The sequence below is a fragment of the Nelumbo nucifera genome, chromosome 6 (genome assembly GCF_055504915.1).
Source record: "Nelumbo nucifera cultivar China Antique chromosome 6, China Antique-T2T, whole genome shotgun sequence".
Classification (NCBI taxonomy): Eukaryota; Viridiplantae; Streptophyta; class Magnoliopsida; order Proteales; family Nelumbonaceae; genus Nelumbo; species Nelumbo nucifera.
Genome location: NC_142654.1, coordinates 49,162,933 through 49,183,868, shown reverse-complemented (window position 1 = coordinate 49,183,868; position 20,936 = coordinate 49,162,933). Strand labels below are relative to the sequence as shown.

The window sequence follows — 20,936 nt, the reverse complement described above, 5'->3', positions numbered from 1 at the left end:
GCTGGGGGGAACAGTTAATTACGCCCTAGTTTGATCTAGGTCAAACCAAAGTGGCTCCCACCGACTTTCATAAAGTCAAATTTCGGTGGGCCTAAATCGGCTAGGGTTCCGCACGTAACCTCTTGATGAGGTGTGGGGCCCACCACTGATGGATGTCATCCAATGACCAAAAGGGACACCATGGCAATGATGTGCATTCAGCCATGGTGTGCGCAAGAGCCACTGTCGATTGAGCATGGGCCAAGCACTTATGGCCCATTTACGTAGCACATCACACATCCATACATCTCATGCAGGGATAAATTGATCCAATCAATTAATTATCTGTAAGGCCCATTTGAAGCCCATTTTAAATCCATAATATTAACTATTAATATTATCTAGGTATATGGGCCGAATGGTTCAGCCCATATAGCTTTATGTGTTAAGTGGGCTTTTAGCAGTTTTAACTATTTAAAACTGGGCCTTTACAGGCTGGGCCGAATTAACCATTTAATTAAATATCAATCCTCAGGCCCAATAGTGGGAAAATTAGGGCTCACTTTCAGCCTTGATTAAACCCTCAGTTTGAACCACTGAGGGATGTCATCCAATGACCAAAAGGGACACCATGGCAATGATGTGCATTCAGCCATGGTGTGCGCAAGAGCCACTGTCGATTGAGCATGGGCCAAGCACTTATGGCCCATTTACGTAGCACATCACACATCCATACATCTCATGCAGGGATAAATTGATCCAATCAATTAATTATCTGTAAGGCCCATTTGAAGCCCATTTTAAATCCATAATATTAACTATTAATATTATCTAGGTATATGGGCCGAATGGTTCAGCCCATATAGCTTTATGTGTTAAGTGGGCTTTTAGCAGTTTTAACTATTTAAAACTGGGCCTTTACAGGCTGGGCCGAATTAACCATTTAATTAAATATCAATCCTCAGGCCCAATAGTGGGAAAATTAGGGCTCACTTTCAGCCTTGATTAAACCCTAGATTCGGTCCAAACAGTTTGAACCAATCTTGGTTCGAATGGGTCTAGGGTTTGATATTTTATTAAATCTTTAATTCAAGAAAATAATCTGAAATTAAATAGTGATAAAAGAAAATCAAGAATTAGTAAAACAGGGTTGTTCGCACAAACCATCCTGCAAAACAGAGGTTAGATCACAATTTGCAGTTTCATAAACTGCAAATCGCAGATTGCAATTCTCCCATCTACGAAATCTCCTTCTCTGCGAAAGCTCCTTTTCTGCGCTGCCATCTTCGATCCAAAAATAAAATAAATAGAAATCCTAATTTCTGTTAATAATTATATCAGATCGAATACCTATACATTCAGTCTAAAAATAAAAAAAAAATTATTTTACAGACCAAATGTAATAAAGCAATCCAAAATCTGCAAAAACGCAAGTTCCCTGCGCAAATCAAGATTTCGATCTCCTCTTGTACGAACAACCCATAAATCAAGAAAATCATAAAGAACAGTTCTAAATAATAATCAGATTTATATAAAATTAATTTCAGATTATTCGCCCATTAATTTTGGGAACAAATTTCCCAAAACCCATATCTGCGCAAATCAGGTAGAACACCTTCTGCCCATTTGCGCAGGTTCAGATCTGAAACAAATTGGTTCAAGATTTGAACCATGGCTCTGATACCACCGAAGGGATGAGAGATCCATCGTATGGACGCCCAAATCTTGCGGAATAAGGGGGCAAATTTCAAAAATTATTCTCTCCCTTCAACCGGAAATCGCATTCCCTATTTAGAAAATCATATTTTCAATGATCATTCTTGAACCATAAACTGAACCAGATGTGAACCAAAAGGAGTAGGAGAGGATTATACTTGATATGGAGAAATAGTATCCCCCAACAAAGGTGTTCACACCCAAGGAAGGATCCAAAGACTGCTCCCACTGAAGATGGCGCAGTGCAGGATGGAGCAGAATCAGCAGTTTCTTCTCCAAGAATTTTGTCCTTCACAAGAAACAACAGGATGGCACGTGAGCACAGCTTCCTATCAATTCTTTCTCAAAGAACTGATGTCAAGATCGAATCTTGACTTCTCCCACAACTGGAGATCGAACTGGCAAACAGGGCGGCAAGAACAAGGAGGCGGCAAGAAAGAATTCTGCAGGGTTGCTTAATTCTTTATTCCGTGATTTCAGCTCTGAAGAGGATCTGATTATGTGTCTTCTAAAGGCTGCCACCCCCTCCTTCTTTTGTTAACCTAAAAGATCAGCTTCCAATCCAATTAGGAGCTGCTTATCCAAATCATATTTGGATCAGCCCTCTCTTTAGGTGATAAGGATAAACCCTTATCTTATTTGCAGATTAGATTAGCTTTCTCCTAATCTCATTAGGAGGTTTCTAGATCTGAATCACATTTAGATCTGGACTCTCTGAGTGGATAGGGTCAAGACCCTATCCTATCTGCTAATCCATCTCAGAATTCGCCCCCATAATTAACTAATTAAATAGCCCAGTTCGAAATGGGCTTTAGGCCCATTAAGCTTATGTGCTCACTTAACCCTCCTAACTGCTGCCCAGTTGGGCTTCCTTGTATGGCATGGGACCCAAGAATTGATCTACACATCAGCCACATGGGTTCGGCCTAGCCTTTGTTACAAGGCCTGGCCGAATACATTGTTATGGACAATGCACCCCCTGAAACCCATCAAATGGGCTCTATGGGCCCAACACTTACCTAACCTCTTAGCCCATAATGATCAAACACTGCTCGACAAGAGGGGACCTCTCCTTCGGCTGCAAGGAATAGTGTTGCACTCTCTACTTATATGGATCCCGGGAATTAAAACCTTCTTGTAAACATTTTAGAAACCATAATATATATACTTTTATATTTCATATAAAATATACATTACAAAACAAATCTCAACGATTGAAATCGGCTGCCGGCAGTCTTGGTTTCCATCAGTGAGAGTGCATCCCCGATCATTACCTTTGTCCGACAAAGGGGCTAATCCTGTCACTATGATCACCCACTCAGATGAATTCTCAGACTGTCCCAACATACCCAGGTTTTGACCCCCGCTAAGGATCTCACTGATTGGTACATCAAAGACAGCCCAATCCGACACCTATTGCGGTATCATAATCGAGTCTAGGGGTCGGGTGTAACTTTCCAGTTTTGCCCATCAATCTCCAAGGTCCAGGGTAATACTGGAAATCTGGTCCAGTTCATAGATTCAATTAATCCTACACTGTATGTGTTTAGGGTCTCACCCTGGCAGGTGAGACAGGCCACCCCAACCGACTTGGTGGCACTACAGTGTCAGCCTTGTCAGGATAGGTCTCCCCAGACCGACCCACTGGCTGTGAACATTCTAAACTAATACGAGTCTCATTAAGTGTCCAGTTTAAGGGTATTACACAGAAACATACCAAGGGAACATGAATCAAATATGCACTTTTATTCATTTACAATAAACTCATAAAGTACATCATTCTGATTGAAGCTAAGGGCATACAAAACTGTCTAACACCCTCTCCTCCCTTTTGGTTTCAGATCTGGTCTGATTTGGTTCAAGATTGATCCTTGATAATGTAGTTTTCTAAAATAGGGAATGCAATTCCCAGATGGTTGAGAGAGATTTTTTAAATTTCGCCCAGCCTTCCTGCAGGGTTCGTCCATCCATATGATGGATATCTATCCCTCTCATAACTTTCTTGCATTCCATGTTTTTGTTTTCACTCACACTTTGCTTTTGAGTATCTGATGAGGATGTTCTTTGGATTACCAAAGAGTGGCAACACCATGCGTGTTTCTTGTCACCATTCACATAGTTGGATCTTTTTTTTTCATGGGTGGCTACAAAGTGTTTTTTTGGGGCTGTCAAGTGATAAGTACCCATCACCATGATTCTTCTACATTCCTACACTAAACCCATGCTAAAACCAATTAGCATGGGTTTAGTGTAGGAATGTAGAAGTCCATTGATACTTTGAGACCTTGAAACCATTATAATTTAATTGCTTGAATGCCTTTCCATAGTTTTCAAGGCGCCCGGGCGAGGCTAGGAGACCACAGGGCGCCTAGGTGCCTAGGCATTGGAATTTTAAAATGTTTGTTTTATTGAGTTTTTTACTTTATATATGCTTTTCTAAGTCATTTTATTGGTTTTGTGTGCTAACTAGCACTCATGTACTCTAACTATTAACACTATAAAACACTCAAATGAGTATAAATTTCATATAAAAAGTTAAAAATATAAAATATTATCAATAAAAAGGAGTTTAAACCAACTAGGCAAGGCAACTACACTAAAAAACTAAACTAATAAAGTAATAAATACTAAAAAAAATTTTAAATTCACAAAGAGTCAAAGACATACCTTTGACTTTGAAGTGAATGTTGAGCATTGTCCTTCTTGAGTGCTCTCTCTTTTCTCACTTTTCCTTTAACATGCACACACAAAAATCATTAATAAATTAAACAAAAAGCATTGTAAATTTACAATAAATGAACAAATAATAAAAGGAATTATCAATTATGTAGAAAACTAGGAATCAAATCAAACGCATATGATATACCTTGATTGAAATTTATTTATTCTAGGCATTTAAAGGAAGTAGGAGCTAAATCAAGCAATGAATAAAACCACAATAAAAAATAAATATGGCACTTATCCAATTCTCCAGAATCTCCACAAAAGGATTAAGGATAACAAAACATGAAGTTTATAGATGATCAATAACGAAAAATATCTAGCTAATTTCAGCATCTAGGTAATAAAAGCCCACAACCCCTCCACTAAATCCACCAACATCATCAACAACACAATCAACATCATCCGCATCCTCATCGTCTTCATCTTCCCCATCAAGTTCTCTAACTTCATCTTCATCTACGTTATCCTCAATGTTTCAATCCCACATTGAGTCTTCATCTTCTTCTTCTTGCACAACACTCTTTCCTTTGTCTTATCCCCTGCCATTGCCTCTTCCATGACCACCTCTACCTTCGCTTCTACTTGCATATGTATAAGCTGTATATGCACTCCTCCTCAGCCTATTTGTACCCTCAATAGCTTCAGTTGCTCCTAATGCTTCATCCACTTCATTCCATGTGAGATCACCACCTTCATGAATGAATTCATTTGATGGGTCTCTTCCAGTCAACCATTCATTACTCTTATCAACATCATTGAAGCAAATGGGATCAAATTGTCGTGGGTTTGCACGTCTTGTCAAGAATCTCTCACGAATATGTTGATTATTTTGAACAAAGACAAGATCGTTAAGTCTCTTTTGATCAAGTCAGTTCCTCTTCTTGGTATGAATCTACATTCATAACAAACGAAAATAAGAAGATTATAAAAATAAAATATTTTAACTTTTATAATCAGAATTCATAAAACAATTAATAAATAATAATAAAATTAATTACTTACATGCTCAAAGGTGCTCCAATTATGTTCATAGGCAGAAGACGTGCACGTAAGACCTAATATGCATAATGCAATACGCCTAAGGTCTAGTGTGCAATGTCCGCAAGTATGCCACCAATCAACTACAAAGTACAAATTACAAATAAAGAAAAACTTAAATTAGAGAATATAAATTCAAAGATAGCAATACAAAAAAATTAATGAAAATAAGATTCTAGAGGTAATGAGGTATACCTTACTTGGTTGTTTTGTTTCCCGTTGTCTAATTGTCATTTCCTTAGAAAATGCACCATGGGCATGCTTATATTATTCCATTTGATGGGAGATCTTATCTTAAATTTCAATGTCACTCACCATCCTCTCAATACAATCTATAAAGCCCATTTCAAGCTTCCCAATTGATGCTTCATCTTCAGCTTTAGATTTATAAATGAGGGTTGGATTGAGGAGGAAATCGACAAGATGCAAAGGATGTTGCATCCCTTTCCCGTTCAATTGCAAAGTGGAAGATTGTAGGTTTTTCATCACCATCAACCAACCGTAAGACCTCTACAATTAGTTGGGAAGCTAAGAGGGCAATCCTTACATTTTTCCAAAATGTAACTGAAGGAATAGTGCTTAAGACTCTTAAACACTCTGGTTTGTTTTCCCATTTACTTCTATTCCACACATCACTAACAAATAAAGAATGCAATGACTCTTTGAAAGCAAATGAGCTTTGCAAAGTAAGAAATGATGTGGCAAACCTTGTAACAACACATCTAACAAGATCCCTCCCATTTGTTTTGTCCCTCATACAAGTAAGGAAAAGAGGGTGTCTGTAGATAAAGGACGTCACTTGTCTTGCCTTGGCAATGCAATTCTTGGTAGGCTTTAATCCTCCAATATCCTCCAACATGAGGTCCAAACAATGAGCAATACAAGGTGTCCAAAATAAATTATTTCTCTTTATCTTCAAAAGGTCTCCTACAACAATATAAGAAGAGTGGTTATCAGTAACCACTTGCACCACGTATTCTTCTCCTATTTCCTTAACAACCTTATCAATCAATTCATACAAATAAGCTGCATTGTGGATTTCATTGGAGGCACCAACTAATTTCAAGAAGAAAATACCTTTAGGAGAATTCACTAAAAGGTTTATCAAACTTCTTTGCCTCTTATCTATCCATCCATCAAACATAATAGTGCAACCACAAGTTTTCCAAGAGGCCTCATACTCCTTGTAAAGCAATTTTGTTTTCTCAACCTCCCCTTTCAAGAGTGACTCTCTCAACTCATGGTAACTTGGAGGTTTGTACCCAGACCCAAATTGTGCAATTGCTTCTACCATAATTTCAAAACTCTTCAACTTTACTATGTTGAAGGGTATTCTGGCTTGATAAAACCAATTTGCAACATATTCATTCACCTTTTGTCTTTCTTCCTTTTTCAACCGGCTTTCTATGCTTGTTTGCACCAATTGTCCCTTATGCCTTGCCTCTACCACTTCTTCTAAACTTGGCCTCACAAAAGAATCCATGGGTCCTCTAACAATTTTCGTTTTTTTTGTGAAAATATGGAGCTTAATGGTTGGGCACTCCTACCAGTTGAAATGAAGCCACCTACTTCTATAGGTTGGTTACTTTCATGGTGAGATTTTCTCTCACAAACCATTTGCTCCTATGGCTCACAACTGTCATCCACTATGAAATCACTTAACGGTTTCTTCCTCTTATTTTTGCACGTGCCTTGCATCTCTTTTGCAATAATCATTGTAGTTTTTGGACACTTGGTAACATCCCCAAATCCTCCAATTAAATGCTCTTTTGCTCTCTTAATTCCTCCTTTGACAATCTTTCCACACAAGGAACACGTAATAGAATTTGTCCTCTAAATCATGCCAATATGCATATTTCCATGTTGGATCTTTTGACTAGGTCTTATTCTTAGTGCCAGAAGTGTTTTGATTTGCCTAATCTTCCATCATCTAATGAAAATAAAAACAAATCAACAATGACAAATCAGTAATGAATCAATGATATAATTAACAATGACAATGACAAATCACCAATAAAAAGACTAAGAGTCTAAGACCAAGGGCAAATCAGCAATTATATTAATTAATAAATTAATAAAAACAAAAACAAAGCAAGCAAATTTCAGCTAATCAATAATTCAGTTATTTAGTTAGAACTTAGAAATAGAAATTAAGTGAAAATTTAAAGGCTAAAGCAAGTAAATTTTAGTTCAGCTATATAATCAAATATCAAATTGCAATATAGATCAAATGCAATATTGCAATATTGTAAATCAGAAAAAGCAATCAATATTGCAACATAGAAATAAAAAAAACCAGTCATATAATCATTACTTAAATATCAAAATTTCAATTTAGCTTCAGCCATGCCCATATAATCAAGTTTCAGAGTGAGATTTGTAGTTTAGCCAGGTAAAAACATTTCAGCCATATATAATTATATATATATCAATGATATAAAAAACATTTGAAAAAACTGATAAAAAAATAAAAGAGTAGTTCAGCCATGTAGAAAAACATTAATGAAGAAGAGAAGAAGAGAAGAAGAGAATTCAACCATACAATCATATATATTAATGATATATCATATCATATATATAATCAATTAATCACTAAATCAAGTTTCAAACATGTAATTCAGCCATAAAAAGAATTTGAAGAAGAGAATTCAATTCAGCTATACAATCACTGAATCAAGTTTCAGCCATGTAGTTCATCCATATAAAAAAAATCAGCCATATAATCATATATATATATATATATTAATGATATAAAAAAAAATTGAATGAGAAGAAGAAGAATTAAAGAAGAGATTAGAGAAGAATTGAAGAAGAGAAGAAGAGAAGAGTAGGTTTGGTAGCTTCGGCTATTAAAAACCGAGATGATTCAAGTGTGAATCATGACTGAAATGTTGATTGAGTGAAGGGAGGAGAAGAGTAGCGCGGAGCCCCTGTTTTTTTCAAAAAAAAAGGCAAAAAAAATGGACTCATGGGGTGGACTGACGACTAAGAGAGTGAGAGTGACTAACTAAGAACAGTTGGACTCATGGGGTGGAAGAAGAAGAAGAAGAAGAAGTGGAGAAAGGGAGGATTGAGGAGTATTGGGACGGAGCCCCTATTTTAATGAAAAAAAAAAAGAAAAGGAGGACTAGCGAGCCCCTGTTTTTCGACTGAAATCTGAGAAGAAGAAGAAGAAGAAGAAGAAGAAGAAGAAAGGGAGGACTGTTGGGGCCCCTGTTTTTTTGAAAAGAAAATAAAAAGTCTAAAACTCTAAAATCTGGAAAAGAAGTTATCATATCAACTTACTTGCTCGAACTAAGGTGAGATGGAGTTGGGTTGGGGCTCGAGCTTGCAGTGTTCGGTTCTCCTCCCTCTCCAGTCGACCCAAAACCCTTGTGACAGAAAAGAAAATAGAGATTACTTAGTTTAGTTGTGTAGTTCTCTTAATACTAAAATGATAAATGTAACAGATTTATTTTAAAAGAATACAACAACCAATGAAATATCAAACCAATAAATTAAAAAAAAATAGTTTTTTTTAGATGCATGTAGGCGCCCACTTAAGTCTCTGGACGGGTGAAACATATGGCGTTTGGGCGAGGCGACCATGAAAAACCGCCTAATCGCCTTGACAACTATGCGCCTTTCCTAAACATGTAGCATGATCAATTGTGCAAATGACATGATACTTACGGTACTTCAAAGTTGATGGCCTTGCTGAATTGCATATGAATGATATGACTGTTGGGATGAATGCTTTTGTGCTGAAATCATGCTTTGAACACCATTATATGAATTTCATATGTATCAAGACGATGTGTGGGATTTGATATGCCACCTCGTAGGTGAAGTTCATGATGTGAGAACATAGGGATGTATGGAATTGAATTGGTCACACTTGAACCTAGATCCCCTTGGAAACACATTTTGATGTGTACAGAGCTGGAGTAAACCAATAAAATAAGCAATCCAAGGAGGTTGGAATAAAATAAAAGAAACAAAATAGAAGAGAAAACCCATAGAAAAAGAAGAAAAAGGGAAAAAAATAGAGGTGGGAAAGGTTAAAGTACACAAGCTTTGGGAAGTTAATAGTCAAAATAGGATTGGGATGAATTAGAGGCAGTATAGTTTTAAGAAAGAATGAATTAATTATTAGGTCCCCTAAAAAATAAATAAATAAAGAAAATAAAAGAAAACAAAAAACACAAAAAAAGATCTCCAGCTTAGGTTTATAAGTTTACACTTGCTTCAATTCCCTTGGCTAATAATAAAGAGTGATAATAAATTTAAATTCAGCTAGGCTAGTTATTCCCTTAAATCTAAATTAGGACACCCAATATGACAATTTGAGAAATACAAAAAATTCCAGCACCTTTTTGTCTGGAAGTTTGATGATGAAGGTGCTAGGATTAATAAAAAGAGCCTCTAGGTAGAAGGACTGATGTTGGTACTACAGCAAAAATCACCTTTAGCAGCAGTTTAAAAGGGGCTAAACGACGTCTGCCGCTAAAATAATAGTCTTATAGCGGCAGTTTAAAAGAGGCTAAACGACGTCTGCCGGTAAAATAATAGTCTTATAGCGACAGTCATTTAAAAATGCCGCGAAAAGAAAATGTTGACGGAGGTGCGAAAAATGAATTAGGGCTCCCTTTCACGTAAACCTTTTTCTCCTTCCCGCCTTCCCCCAAATCTCTTTGTCTCTCTCTCTCAAATCCTTGCCCCTTTTAGTAAAGTACAGAAGCAGAAATAAGTGGGTGAATAGATTGAGAAGATTAGGAGTCTTTCTCTAGAATTGCACATCTCAAGGTAAAAAACATGTTCTCATTGAATGAATCTTGTTTTTGTTTTGTTTATTTCCCTTGTATTTGGGTTGTGGCTATCGACAAACTTATTGTTAAGAATTTATATATTTCCCTATTCTGATATAGTAGTAACCATAAAGCTTGATATAAATATTCTAGCTTGAAAATGAAATCAAGCAAATCAAAGAGGATCATCCCAGTCAATTACCAGATGAAATTATCAGCCACATCATTTTGTTTTTAACACTGAGAGATGTAGTAGGAACCAATATCCTATCATTTCATTTCGATCCAAATATCATGTTTGGATGCAATTTTGTCGAAGAAAATAATAGAGCAAAACGAAAATCCAAGTTTATAAGATTGGTGGATCAAACACCAGAGCTTCTTGAAGATTCAAAAATAGAACCATTGGAGATTTCTTGCCACTTGGGCAAACAAAGTGCATGCAACCTTTACTCTGACATGGCTCTCTCTGCCCTTTTTAGTCTTCAAATTTCCTCTGACAACTTGATCAGCCGCTCCATGCTTTATTGAAGAGATAAATTCAAGTTGCTATTCTCCCTTCAACTCTTGTACAAGTTTTATTTCTAATTTCTCTTAGAATTTGAGTTCTCTTGCTTGCTCTTTGTTATTCGGTTATTTGGCTTATTTGTGCAAAACGATGTCGTGCTCGTTAGTTGACTGGTTGCTTGATCAATAGTCACTGTTGTCGTTGTAATCTGTCTCATTTTTCTAGGTCTGTCCCTCTCATTTTGGTTTGTGTTTCTTTCTTAATGCACTATAATTTTATTTCTCATTGTCTCCACTTAGCTCGTAAGTAGTAAAGAGGTTCCTTTTAAAACTTGGCACTTATTATGTATTTTGATGTTTGGTGTGTTTGTCTTGTTTTCTTGTTATCCAAGTACAAGTTGAAGGCAACAAATACTTTTCAAGTGTTCTTGTCTTGTTTTGATTGATTCGGCTCATCCGTATTACCACCCAATTCCTGTTATTGACTTATTTCTAGCTTCTTTCTACTGGAAGGAAGGTTGATCTTTTTACTATTTCCTCTATTTAGTATTTTGAATCTTCTTTAGACCAGGAGAACATGTATCATACGATATGGAGTGTGGAAAGGAGTTCATATTGTGTGACTACAATAGAGATGCGGATTCCAATAGGTAATTGCCAATCATTCTTGTTGCTCCTAAAAGTGGTGATGTAGGGTGATTTTGAAAGGAATGGTAGAATCTATCTTATGGACGCTAAAACTGTTGCGGAATGGGTGGGTGAATTTCAAAAATTTCCTACCTTCCTTCCAACTGGGAATCACATTCCCTGATTTTAGAATCAAAATTCAAGGATCCTACTTGAACCAAACCAAACCAAATTTGAACCAAAAGACAAGGGAGGGATTATACCTGATACAGAGAAGCAGTATCTCTCAAAGTTGGTGTTCACGCCCAAAGAAGATCCCAAGATCAACTCCCACTGAAGATGACACAGTGATGATGCAGCCGAACCAGCAGTGTTCGTCCCACGAACCAGGCTCTTCTGAAGAACTCGATGGAAGACTGCGAGCACCACACGAACAATCAAGAACCTTTCTTGATCTTCTCTAACTGAGAACTTGAATTGGCAGAAAAGGGTGGCGGCGACTGCTAGAGAAGAATGCTAGAAAAGAAAATGGCGAACTGCTATTTTCTTCTCTAGGGTTATCTAAGATCCTATCTCAAGAATGCAGAGTTGTCTGCTAAAACTCCTAGGGTTCGAATTCAAGTAAGTCGAATTAGGGTTTTCCTCCGCTTTCTTAATGATTAAGAAAACCTCCTAATCATATCAGGAGTTGCCCTTATCCAAATCTGTATTTGGGCTTAACCTAATCTCAGATCCGCCTCCTTAAGTGACTGATCAAATCAGCCCAGATCGAAATGGGCTTTAGGCCCAATATGTATTAAGTGCTCAATTGTCTTTCAACCTGGTGCCAAGTTGGGCTTCTTTGTATGGCGTGGGACCCAAGCATTGATCTACACACCAGCCACATGGGTTCGGCCCAGCCTCTGTTACAAGGCCTAGCTGAATTCACTAGAAAGCCCAGTGAACCCCTTGAGCCCATCACAAGGACCCCATGGGCCCAACACTTACACTAAGTGGTTCTGGGCCAAGCCATCTTATAAAACCCAGGGACTGTGGGCAAATGCAAGATTAGCCCATCAGGTATTATCCTAAATGGCCTTACACTCAACCTCTCAGTCCATAATGATCAAGCATTGCTCGACAAGAGAAGACCTTTCCCTCCGCTGCAAGGAACAGTGCTGCACTCTCTACTCACATGGATCCCGAGAATTAAAACCATTTGCAAATATTTTGAAATCATACATATCTATATATATCATATATATAAATTTTGCAAAACAAATTCCAACGATTGAAATCAACTGCCGGCAGTTTGGTTTCCATCAGAGAGAGTGCATCCCCGATCATTACCTTTGTCCGACAAAGGGGTTGATCCCGTCACTATGATCACCCACTCAGATGAATTCTCAGACTGTCCCAACATACCCAGGTTTTGACCCCCCGCTAAGGATCTCACTAATTGGCATATCAAAGACAGCCCGATCCAACATCTAGTGCAGTACCATAATCGGGTCTACGGGTCAGGTGTAACTTTCCAGTTTTGCCCATCAATCTCCAAGGTCCAGAGCAATACTGGAAATTCGGTCTGATTCAAGGGTTCAAGTAATCCTACACTGCGTGTGCCTTGGGTCTCACCCTGGCGGCTGAGACAAGTCACCCCAACAGTTGGCAGCACACCAGTGTCAGCCTTGGCAGGATAAATCTCCCTAGACTTATCCAACGGCTGTGAACATTTAAAACCAACACAAGTTTCATTAAGTGTCTAGTTTTAGGGTCTTATACAGACGCATACCACACAACATGAATCAAACATGTACTTTATTTATTTACATTAAATATCAAAAGTACATCAAAACTAATTGAAGATAAGGGCATACAAAAACTGTCCAATAGATTTGAACCGACCTACTAATAGGGGGACACATGGACACGACCTAACTGATAGGATGATAGTTCATTCCGACGTATCAAGTCTGCAATGGACCGAGCTTGGATAATCGAACCACCTCGGGGCAAGTCCACCTCGGGACAAGTTCACTTCGGAACACGATCGCATCAAGATCACCCCGTAACTTCGGCATTCCTATTAGGTCGAATCCAATGGGAGCTAGCTCGAGCAATATTGAGCGACCTCTACATGATAACCCCGAAGATCCCACCACCAGATTCCATGCTTTACGGGATCACGCCTCATAACAGCTAGCCTTATCTCTGCCGACCGATTCGGGCGGCAGCGGTATGCCTTATCGGCTAGCGGCGTTATCTCCTGTTAATACGGAAATGGACCTCATCATAGCAAGAATCCCGGAATCACTCCGAAAAACCCGTGAGGACTCCAATATATAAAGACCCCAACCCTCCGGGGGCAAAGGTACGCGTAATCTCTGCTCACTAGCTCTCTTTCTTTCTAAACTACCATCAACTCGCAAATTACTGACTTAAGCATCGGAGCGACCTCGCTGGGTAAGCACCCTCGGGTTCTCTGATTCTCTCTGTGCAGACTATCAACTCCATCGTCTATAGGAAGCCAAGTCATCTCCATCTAGGAGCTGCCAGATTGCATCGCATCATTTGGCGCCATCTATGGAATACGCTTCAAAAAGCCTTTTTCCACTAAGCATCCCAAACTTAGCTTCCATGGCATCTTCCAATAACGCCGGACAGAACGCTGACATGAACATCTCTGGGGGCAACTTCAGGTCCCAACCGTGTGCATTGGATAGTTCACTGTACCTCTATCTGCAAATGGGGTCCCCACACTGAACGTACCCCAAGTCATTGCACCGGTGAATGCCCCACTCCCTCTTACGGTGGGTGCAACCTTTGCTGAACCTTCTGTCATTCCCCCGGTAGTCGGACAGAATCAACTTGATGACCTGGTACATTGCGTGCGGGCTATGCAAGCCCAAATGCAACAGGTCCAGCAGTTTCAGATGTACCAATAGCAAGTCCTGCATCACTTTTATCAGCAACAATACCAGCAGCAGTTCCCTCCACTGCCACAGAATCAACAACCGATTCCACCTCGGCATCCGGCGACACAGCAAGTCAAGCCTCGTCGCCAGAGCAAACGCCCTCCTCGCCGGGGAGAAACCTCCTAGATCCATAACCTTCTCGGGAGCCAGTCTCATCCCGCGGTAGGAGGGAGAGACAAGTTACTCCTCCTGCCTCGCAACAAGTGAATAGGTCAGGAGACACTCAGCCCGCCAAAGCTGCTTCACCTTGGCCTTCACAGCTCGAATTTCCGCTTGCAGAAAACTAGTTCGGGATTCTGGCCGTAGACTCTAGACAAGGCCCCTCAGTCCACAACAACCATCACCAGTAGTTTGAGCAGCTCCATGCCAGAACAGTGCCTGACAATACAGAAGCCAGCAACACCAATGCTGAGCAAGTAAAGAAGCAGCAGAAGCGGCGTCCTAGGGCTCGCCGAACTGCAGTTCACAGTCAGCCCGAATAGCCCAAAGGCAAAGAAGAGGCATGCTCGAGAACCGTGAAAACCACTACACTCCTTTCCGTGCTGTCTCCTTTATCCCTCGAGCTCCTGGCCGTCCTGATGCCCAAAGACTTCAAGGTACCTCCCCTGGATAAGTACGACGGGTCGTTTGATCCGAATGACCATGTGGATTCTTTCTAGTCACAGATGCCCCTAGATGGGGCTGATGAACCCTGCATGTGCGTTGCCTTCTCCACAACTTTTAAGGGAGTGGATCGTACATGGTATAGAAACCTAGCTGGGGCTGATGAACCTTGCATGTGCGTTGCCTTCTCCACAACTTTTAAGGGAGTGGCTCGTACATGGTACAGAAACCTCGCGCCCGGGACAATTAAAAGTTGGGCGCAGTTCGTGCAGATCTTCACTTCGCACTTCATCACTAGCAAGAGGTGTCTGAGGTCCTAGGAAAGCCTCCTCAGCATAGTCCAGAGGGAGGGAAAGTCGATCCAGAGTTATATCAAGCACTTCAACGATGCGTGCTTGCAGATCCCAGACCTAGATCCCGCCATGAGACTCACAGCTGCAAAAAGAGGCATCACCCATAAAGAGTTCAAGTGGCACGTGGTTGCCAACAAGCCTAAAGATGTCACAGAGTTTCTCAAGCTCGTTGACCAGTTCATCAGAACAGAAGAAGAGATGAACCAAAAAAGCGAGAACCCACTAGAAAAAAAGGAAAAGAGAAGGTGAAACCCCAACCAATGGGGATAATAAGCGGAAGAAGGATGAACCAGCTAGAGGAGGGAATAAACAGAATCAGCATTTCCGAACTCCTCCAGTTGAAAGGATGAACTACACGCCCTTGAATGTGAAGCGAGGAGAAATTCTTATGGCGATCAAGGACGCCTCCTATGTGAAATGGCCTCCTCGGATGAGAGGGGATCCAAATACTAGAAACAAAAATGTATATTGTCACTTTCACAGAGACCACAGTCATAGCACCAAGAACTATAAAAACCTCCACAATGAGATCAAAGAACTCATCCATCGTGGATACCTCAAAAATTTTGTATTAGAAGAAAATAAAAATCAAACAGATCAGTAGGGGGTGCAAGGGAAAGATGCTACCAAGTCCAGCAACAGGCAGAGCGAGCAGCCGCAAAGACAGTTGCCCGAAGAAAGGCCGGTTCAAGGGATAATTCATATGATCACCGGCGGGTCAATTGTCGCGGGCTGCACATCAGCTGCGGCAAGGACGTCGGCTCGTGAGTTAGAAAGAGAAGAGCAGAACCCCCTGAAGCGGCCAAGGTTAGAAGAGTCTGCATTCTTCACTGAAGATGACGTGCACGGGATCCAATACCACCATGATGACGCGCTCGTCATAAAAATGAGAATAAATGATTTCGAAGTGAAGCTCGTCCTGGTCGATTCAGGCAGCTCGGCATATATACTGTTCAAGGACGCATTCGACAAGCTACAGCTCTAAAAAAGCGACATCAAGCCTATGAACACTCCTCTGGTAGGCTTTAGTAGAGAGGAAGTCAGGCCCCTGGGACAAATTTCAGTACCTGTAGAGGTCGATACATGGCCTAGCATTGCAAGGTTCGACTACACTTTTCTAGTGGTCGCGACTCCCTCCCCGTACAATGCCATTATAGGTCGGCCTATCACCCATGCTCTTCGCGCAGTGGTGTCCACCTATTATTTGGCCATGAAGATCCCTACGGACTTCGGAGTAGGAGTAGTGCAAGGCGACCAACTCGAGTCTCGCAAATGCTATGTCGCCGCCCTCAAAGGGAAAGCCAAGGTAGCAGATGACCTCGAGCTAGAGCGACCTACGGAGTACACTAAGGAGCGAGCTTCACCGATAGATGAGATGGTCCTTATACCCTTTTCGACAAAAGATCCAGCCAGGACTCTCCAAATCGGTGCATCGATTAAGGAGCCTCTGCATTCTCAGCTGTTAGGCCCATTAGACACAAGAAATGCAACGTAGCCCCAGAGCACTGGAGAGCAGTCGACGAGGAAGTCGGGAAGCTTCTCGCAGCCAATTTCATCAGGGAGGTCCATTACCCGAGCTGGGTGGCTAACCCCATTCTAGTAAAAAAGGCCAATGGTAAATTGCGTATGTGCGTCGACTATACCGGCCTGAATCGTGCTTGCCCGAAGGACTGATTCCCACTTCCCAAGATCGACCATTTGGTGGACGCGACCTCAGGGCACGAGTTGCTGAACTTTCTGGATGGACCCTGCCGATGAAGAAAAAACAGCCTTCATAACCAGATCAAGATGGACTGATTCCAACTTATCTGCACTTGTTCTTTTAACATGTGCTAGACAACCCCAAATCTTCAAGTGTCTGACACTTGGTTTCTTTCCGGTCCAAAGTTATGGTGTTCGGAACCAATTTGGTTGGAACCCGATTCAGCACGTAAATCGCAGTCTCTAATGCGTAACCCCAAAAGGATGTGGGTAACTCTGAGTGTATGAGAAGCGACCGGACCATATTCAATAAGGTCCTATTCCTCCTCTCTGAAACACCATTAAGTTGTGGTGTAGCAAGAGGAGCTAACTGTGATACTATCCCATTGTCCCTTAAGTAGTCCCTGAATTCATCAGAGAGATACTCGCCACCTCAATCCGATCGAAGGGCTTTAATTTCTCACCCTAACTATTTCTCAACCTCTTGTCTGAACTCTTTGAACTTTTCAAAGGATTCAGACTTGTGTATCATTAGGTACACGTAACCATATCGTGAAAAATCATCGGTGAAGGTGATGAAATACACGTGTTGATTCCGTGTCCCAACACTCAGGAGACCACATACATCAGTATGTATAAGGTCAAGTGTGCCTGTACATCTTTCAAGCTTACCGTTAAATGGCCGTTTTGTCATCTTGCCTTGCAGGCAAAGCTCACAAGTGGGAAGATCTTCTACAGTTAGAAAATCCAAAGGACCATCATTTACCAACCTTGTGATTCGGCCAACACCGATATGGCCAAGTCGGTAATGCCACAGGCACGTGGGATTAACTGTATCATGTACTCTTTTCTTGGGGATTTCAGCCGACATAGTTTCGGTTATGTTAGTTTCTAGAGAATGATGTAGAACATAGAGACCGTTCTCCAGTTTCCCGTATGCGATGAATCTGTTATTTCTTGTAATAGTAATCATATTACTAAAGAAGATAGAATAACCATCTGCACACAGTTTTGAGGCAGAAATCAAAATTCTCCTTAAATGTTGGACATAAAGACAACCTTTCAGTACAATATTTCCTTCTCTAAAAAGTAACTCAACGGTTCCTATGGCCGCGGCTACAACAGTTGCAGTAGTCCCCAGTCCCCAAGTAGAGCATGACTTCTCCTTCACTCATCCTTCTGCTTACCTTGAACCCCTACAGTGAGTTACACGCATGAGTTAAAGCCCCGGAGTGAATACACCAGGACGCAGAAGCTACCAGTAGATTGGTTTCTATAACACAAGATTCAAAATTACCTTTCTTGGATTCCAGGTAGGCAGGACAGTTCCTTTTCCAGTGGTCAGTCTTCTTGCAGAAGTGACAGGCATCCGATGCCTTGTCCTTCTTCTGCTTCTTGGGTTTGGCAGCCTTCTTCTGGGGCTTTCTCTTTGCCTTCCTTTTCTTGCTCGATTTGCCAGTTTCAACAAGCATGGCAATGTGCCCATCCTTTTTAATCAATTCTTCGGCCCTCTGCAACATATTGTTGAGTTCCTACAAGTTGACGCTCAGCTTGTTCATGTTGTAATTCATGATGAATGGATTAAAGGATGGAGGCAGAGAGTTGAGAATAGCATCAATCTGTGTTACCAGATCCAGCCCGGATCCAAGAGCCTCTAGTTCGTTGATATAACCCATCATCCGGAGACAATGGTCGTGAACTTGTTGGCCCTTGGACATCTGCGCGGTCATGAACTGTTTCAAGACCTTCTGCCGAGTAGAACGATTTTGCCCTTCGTACATTGTCTTGAGACTGTCCAACACATCCTTTGCAAGTTCGATCTGATTGAACTGCCTCTGAATTGGATTGTCCAAGGAGGCATTGATATAGCAGCGGGCAAGGGAGTTTTTCTCCTCCCATTCTTGGTATTCTCTACTCCGGGCCTCAGAAGCCCTATCTCCCGGATGATCCGGGGCAGGATTCTTGGCTACCTTGTCCAATTTCTCAGAGGTTAAGACCAACATAAGGTTCTTGTACCGGTCGGCATAGTTTAGGCCCTTCAGCTTGTTGTCATCAAGCAGCTTTGCAAATTGTTCGTTTGCCATTTTTTGATAAAAGGGCAAACATCAGTCCACAACCTAATTTGATTCACGTTCATTACATAGATATGGATTTTAATCTACGTTCCATTTCCATTTATTCATCTCTGAGATTTCCCTCCTTTCTCAGTGACGGAGACTGCGAGTTGTCTCTAGAAATGTGGGAAATCACATAGGGTGCATGGAGCCAACTGTTTCAGCTGCAAAACCCCACCACCTTTCTGTGAAGGATCATATCCACTCATCATATGAGCTTTCCCTTTGGCCTCTGTCAGACAAGGTTCAAAGCCGTTTTCAGGTAAACCTTTCTGTCCAGTGAGTGCTTACCCATCATATTCATGAATGCCAAGGTACTGTGAGAGAGTTCCCATTTTTTGGTGAAGCCCCTCCCACATCGGTCTATGGCGCCCCAATCATCTTATGAAACACTCAGACAAGCCCAACAGCAAATGGATAGCCCATTTTCTGGTGTGTTTCCTCATTACTGAAGGACCCATCCTCATGCTAATGATGAAAGGCCTTTAGAGAGTTCATCATATGAATCTCCCTATCACATGCACTCATATTAGCTAGAGGGAACAATCAATTACGCCCTAGTTTGATCTAGGTCAAACCCAAGTGGCTCCCACTGACTTTCATAAAGTCAAGTTTCGGTGGGCCTAGATCGGCTAGGGTCCCACGCGTAACCTCTTCATGAGGTGTGGGGCCCACCACTGAGGGAGGTCATTCAATGACCAAAAGGGACACCATGGCAATGATGTGCATTCAGCCATGGTGTGCGCAAGAGCCACTGTCGATTAAGCATGGGCCAAGCACTTATGGCCCATGTACGTAGCACATCACACATCCATACATCACATGAAAGGATAAATTGATCCAATCAATTAATTATCTGTAAAGTCCATTTGAAGCCCATTTTAAATCCATAATATTAACCATTAATATTATCTAGGTATATGGGCCGAATTAGGGTTGATGGGTTCGACCCATTTAGCTTTATCCGTAGAGTGGGCTTTTAGCAATTTTAACCATTTAAAACTGGGCCTTTACAGGTTGGGCCGAATTAACCATTTAATTAAATATCAATCCTCAGGCCCATTAGTGGGAAAAATAGGGCTGACTTTCAGCCTAGATCGAACCCTAGATTTGGTCCAAACAATTTGAACCAATCTTGGTTCGAATGGGTCTAGGGTTTGATCTTTAATTCAAGAAAATAATTTGAAATTAAATACTAATAAAAGAAAAACTATAATCAGTCTCATAGGGCTGTTCGCACACTCCATCCTGCAAAACAGAGGTTAGATCACTGGTTGCAGTTTCATAAACTGCAAATCACAGATTGCAATTCCCCATCTGCGAAATCTCCTTCTCTACGAGATCTCCTTTTCTGCACCGCCATCTTCGATCCAAAATAACAAAAATAGAAATCCTAATTTCTATTAATAATTACATCAGATCGAATACCTATACATTCAGTCTAAAAAATAAAAAAATATATTTTACTGACCAAAAGTAACAAAATAATCTACCTGTTTCGACAGAAGATCCAGCCATGACTCTCCAAATCGGCGCATCGATTGAGGAGCCTCTGCATTCTCAACTGGTGAGTTTCTTACTTGAAAATTCAAATGTGTTTGCATGGTCCATGGCAGAGATGCCCGGTATAGATCCTAAAATAATAACTCATAAGTTGAACACTGATCCTGTAGTTAGGCCCATTAGACAGAAGAAACACAACCTAGCCTTGGAGCGCTGGAGAGCAGTCGGCGAGGAAGTCGAGAAGCTTCTTGTAGACAATTTCATCAAGGAGGTCCATTACCCGAGTTGGGTGGCCAACCCCGTTCTGGTAAAAAAGGCCAACGGTAAATG

General features: G+C 40.9%; 1 protein-coding gene across 1 annotated transcript; it reads right to left on the bottom strand.

The window, feature by feature from the left end:
* Nucleotides 1-4,735: 4,735 nt before the first annotated feature.
* On the bottom strand, nucleotides 4,736-6,940 carry LOC148791026 (uncharacterized). The gene is made up of 4 exons (XM_088890376.1): nucleotides 5,878-6,940; nucleotides 5,422-5,540; nucleotides 4,990-5,275; nucleotides 4,736-4,875 (listed from the first exon to the last, which is right to left on the bottom strand). Exons 1-4 carry the CDS (start codon nucleotides 6,938-6,940, stop codon nucleotides 4,736-4,738), a joined length of 1,608 nt encoding a protein of 535 aa, XP_088746502.1.
* Between the last annotated feature and the right edge of the window lie 13,996 nt (nucleotides 6,941-20,936).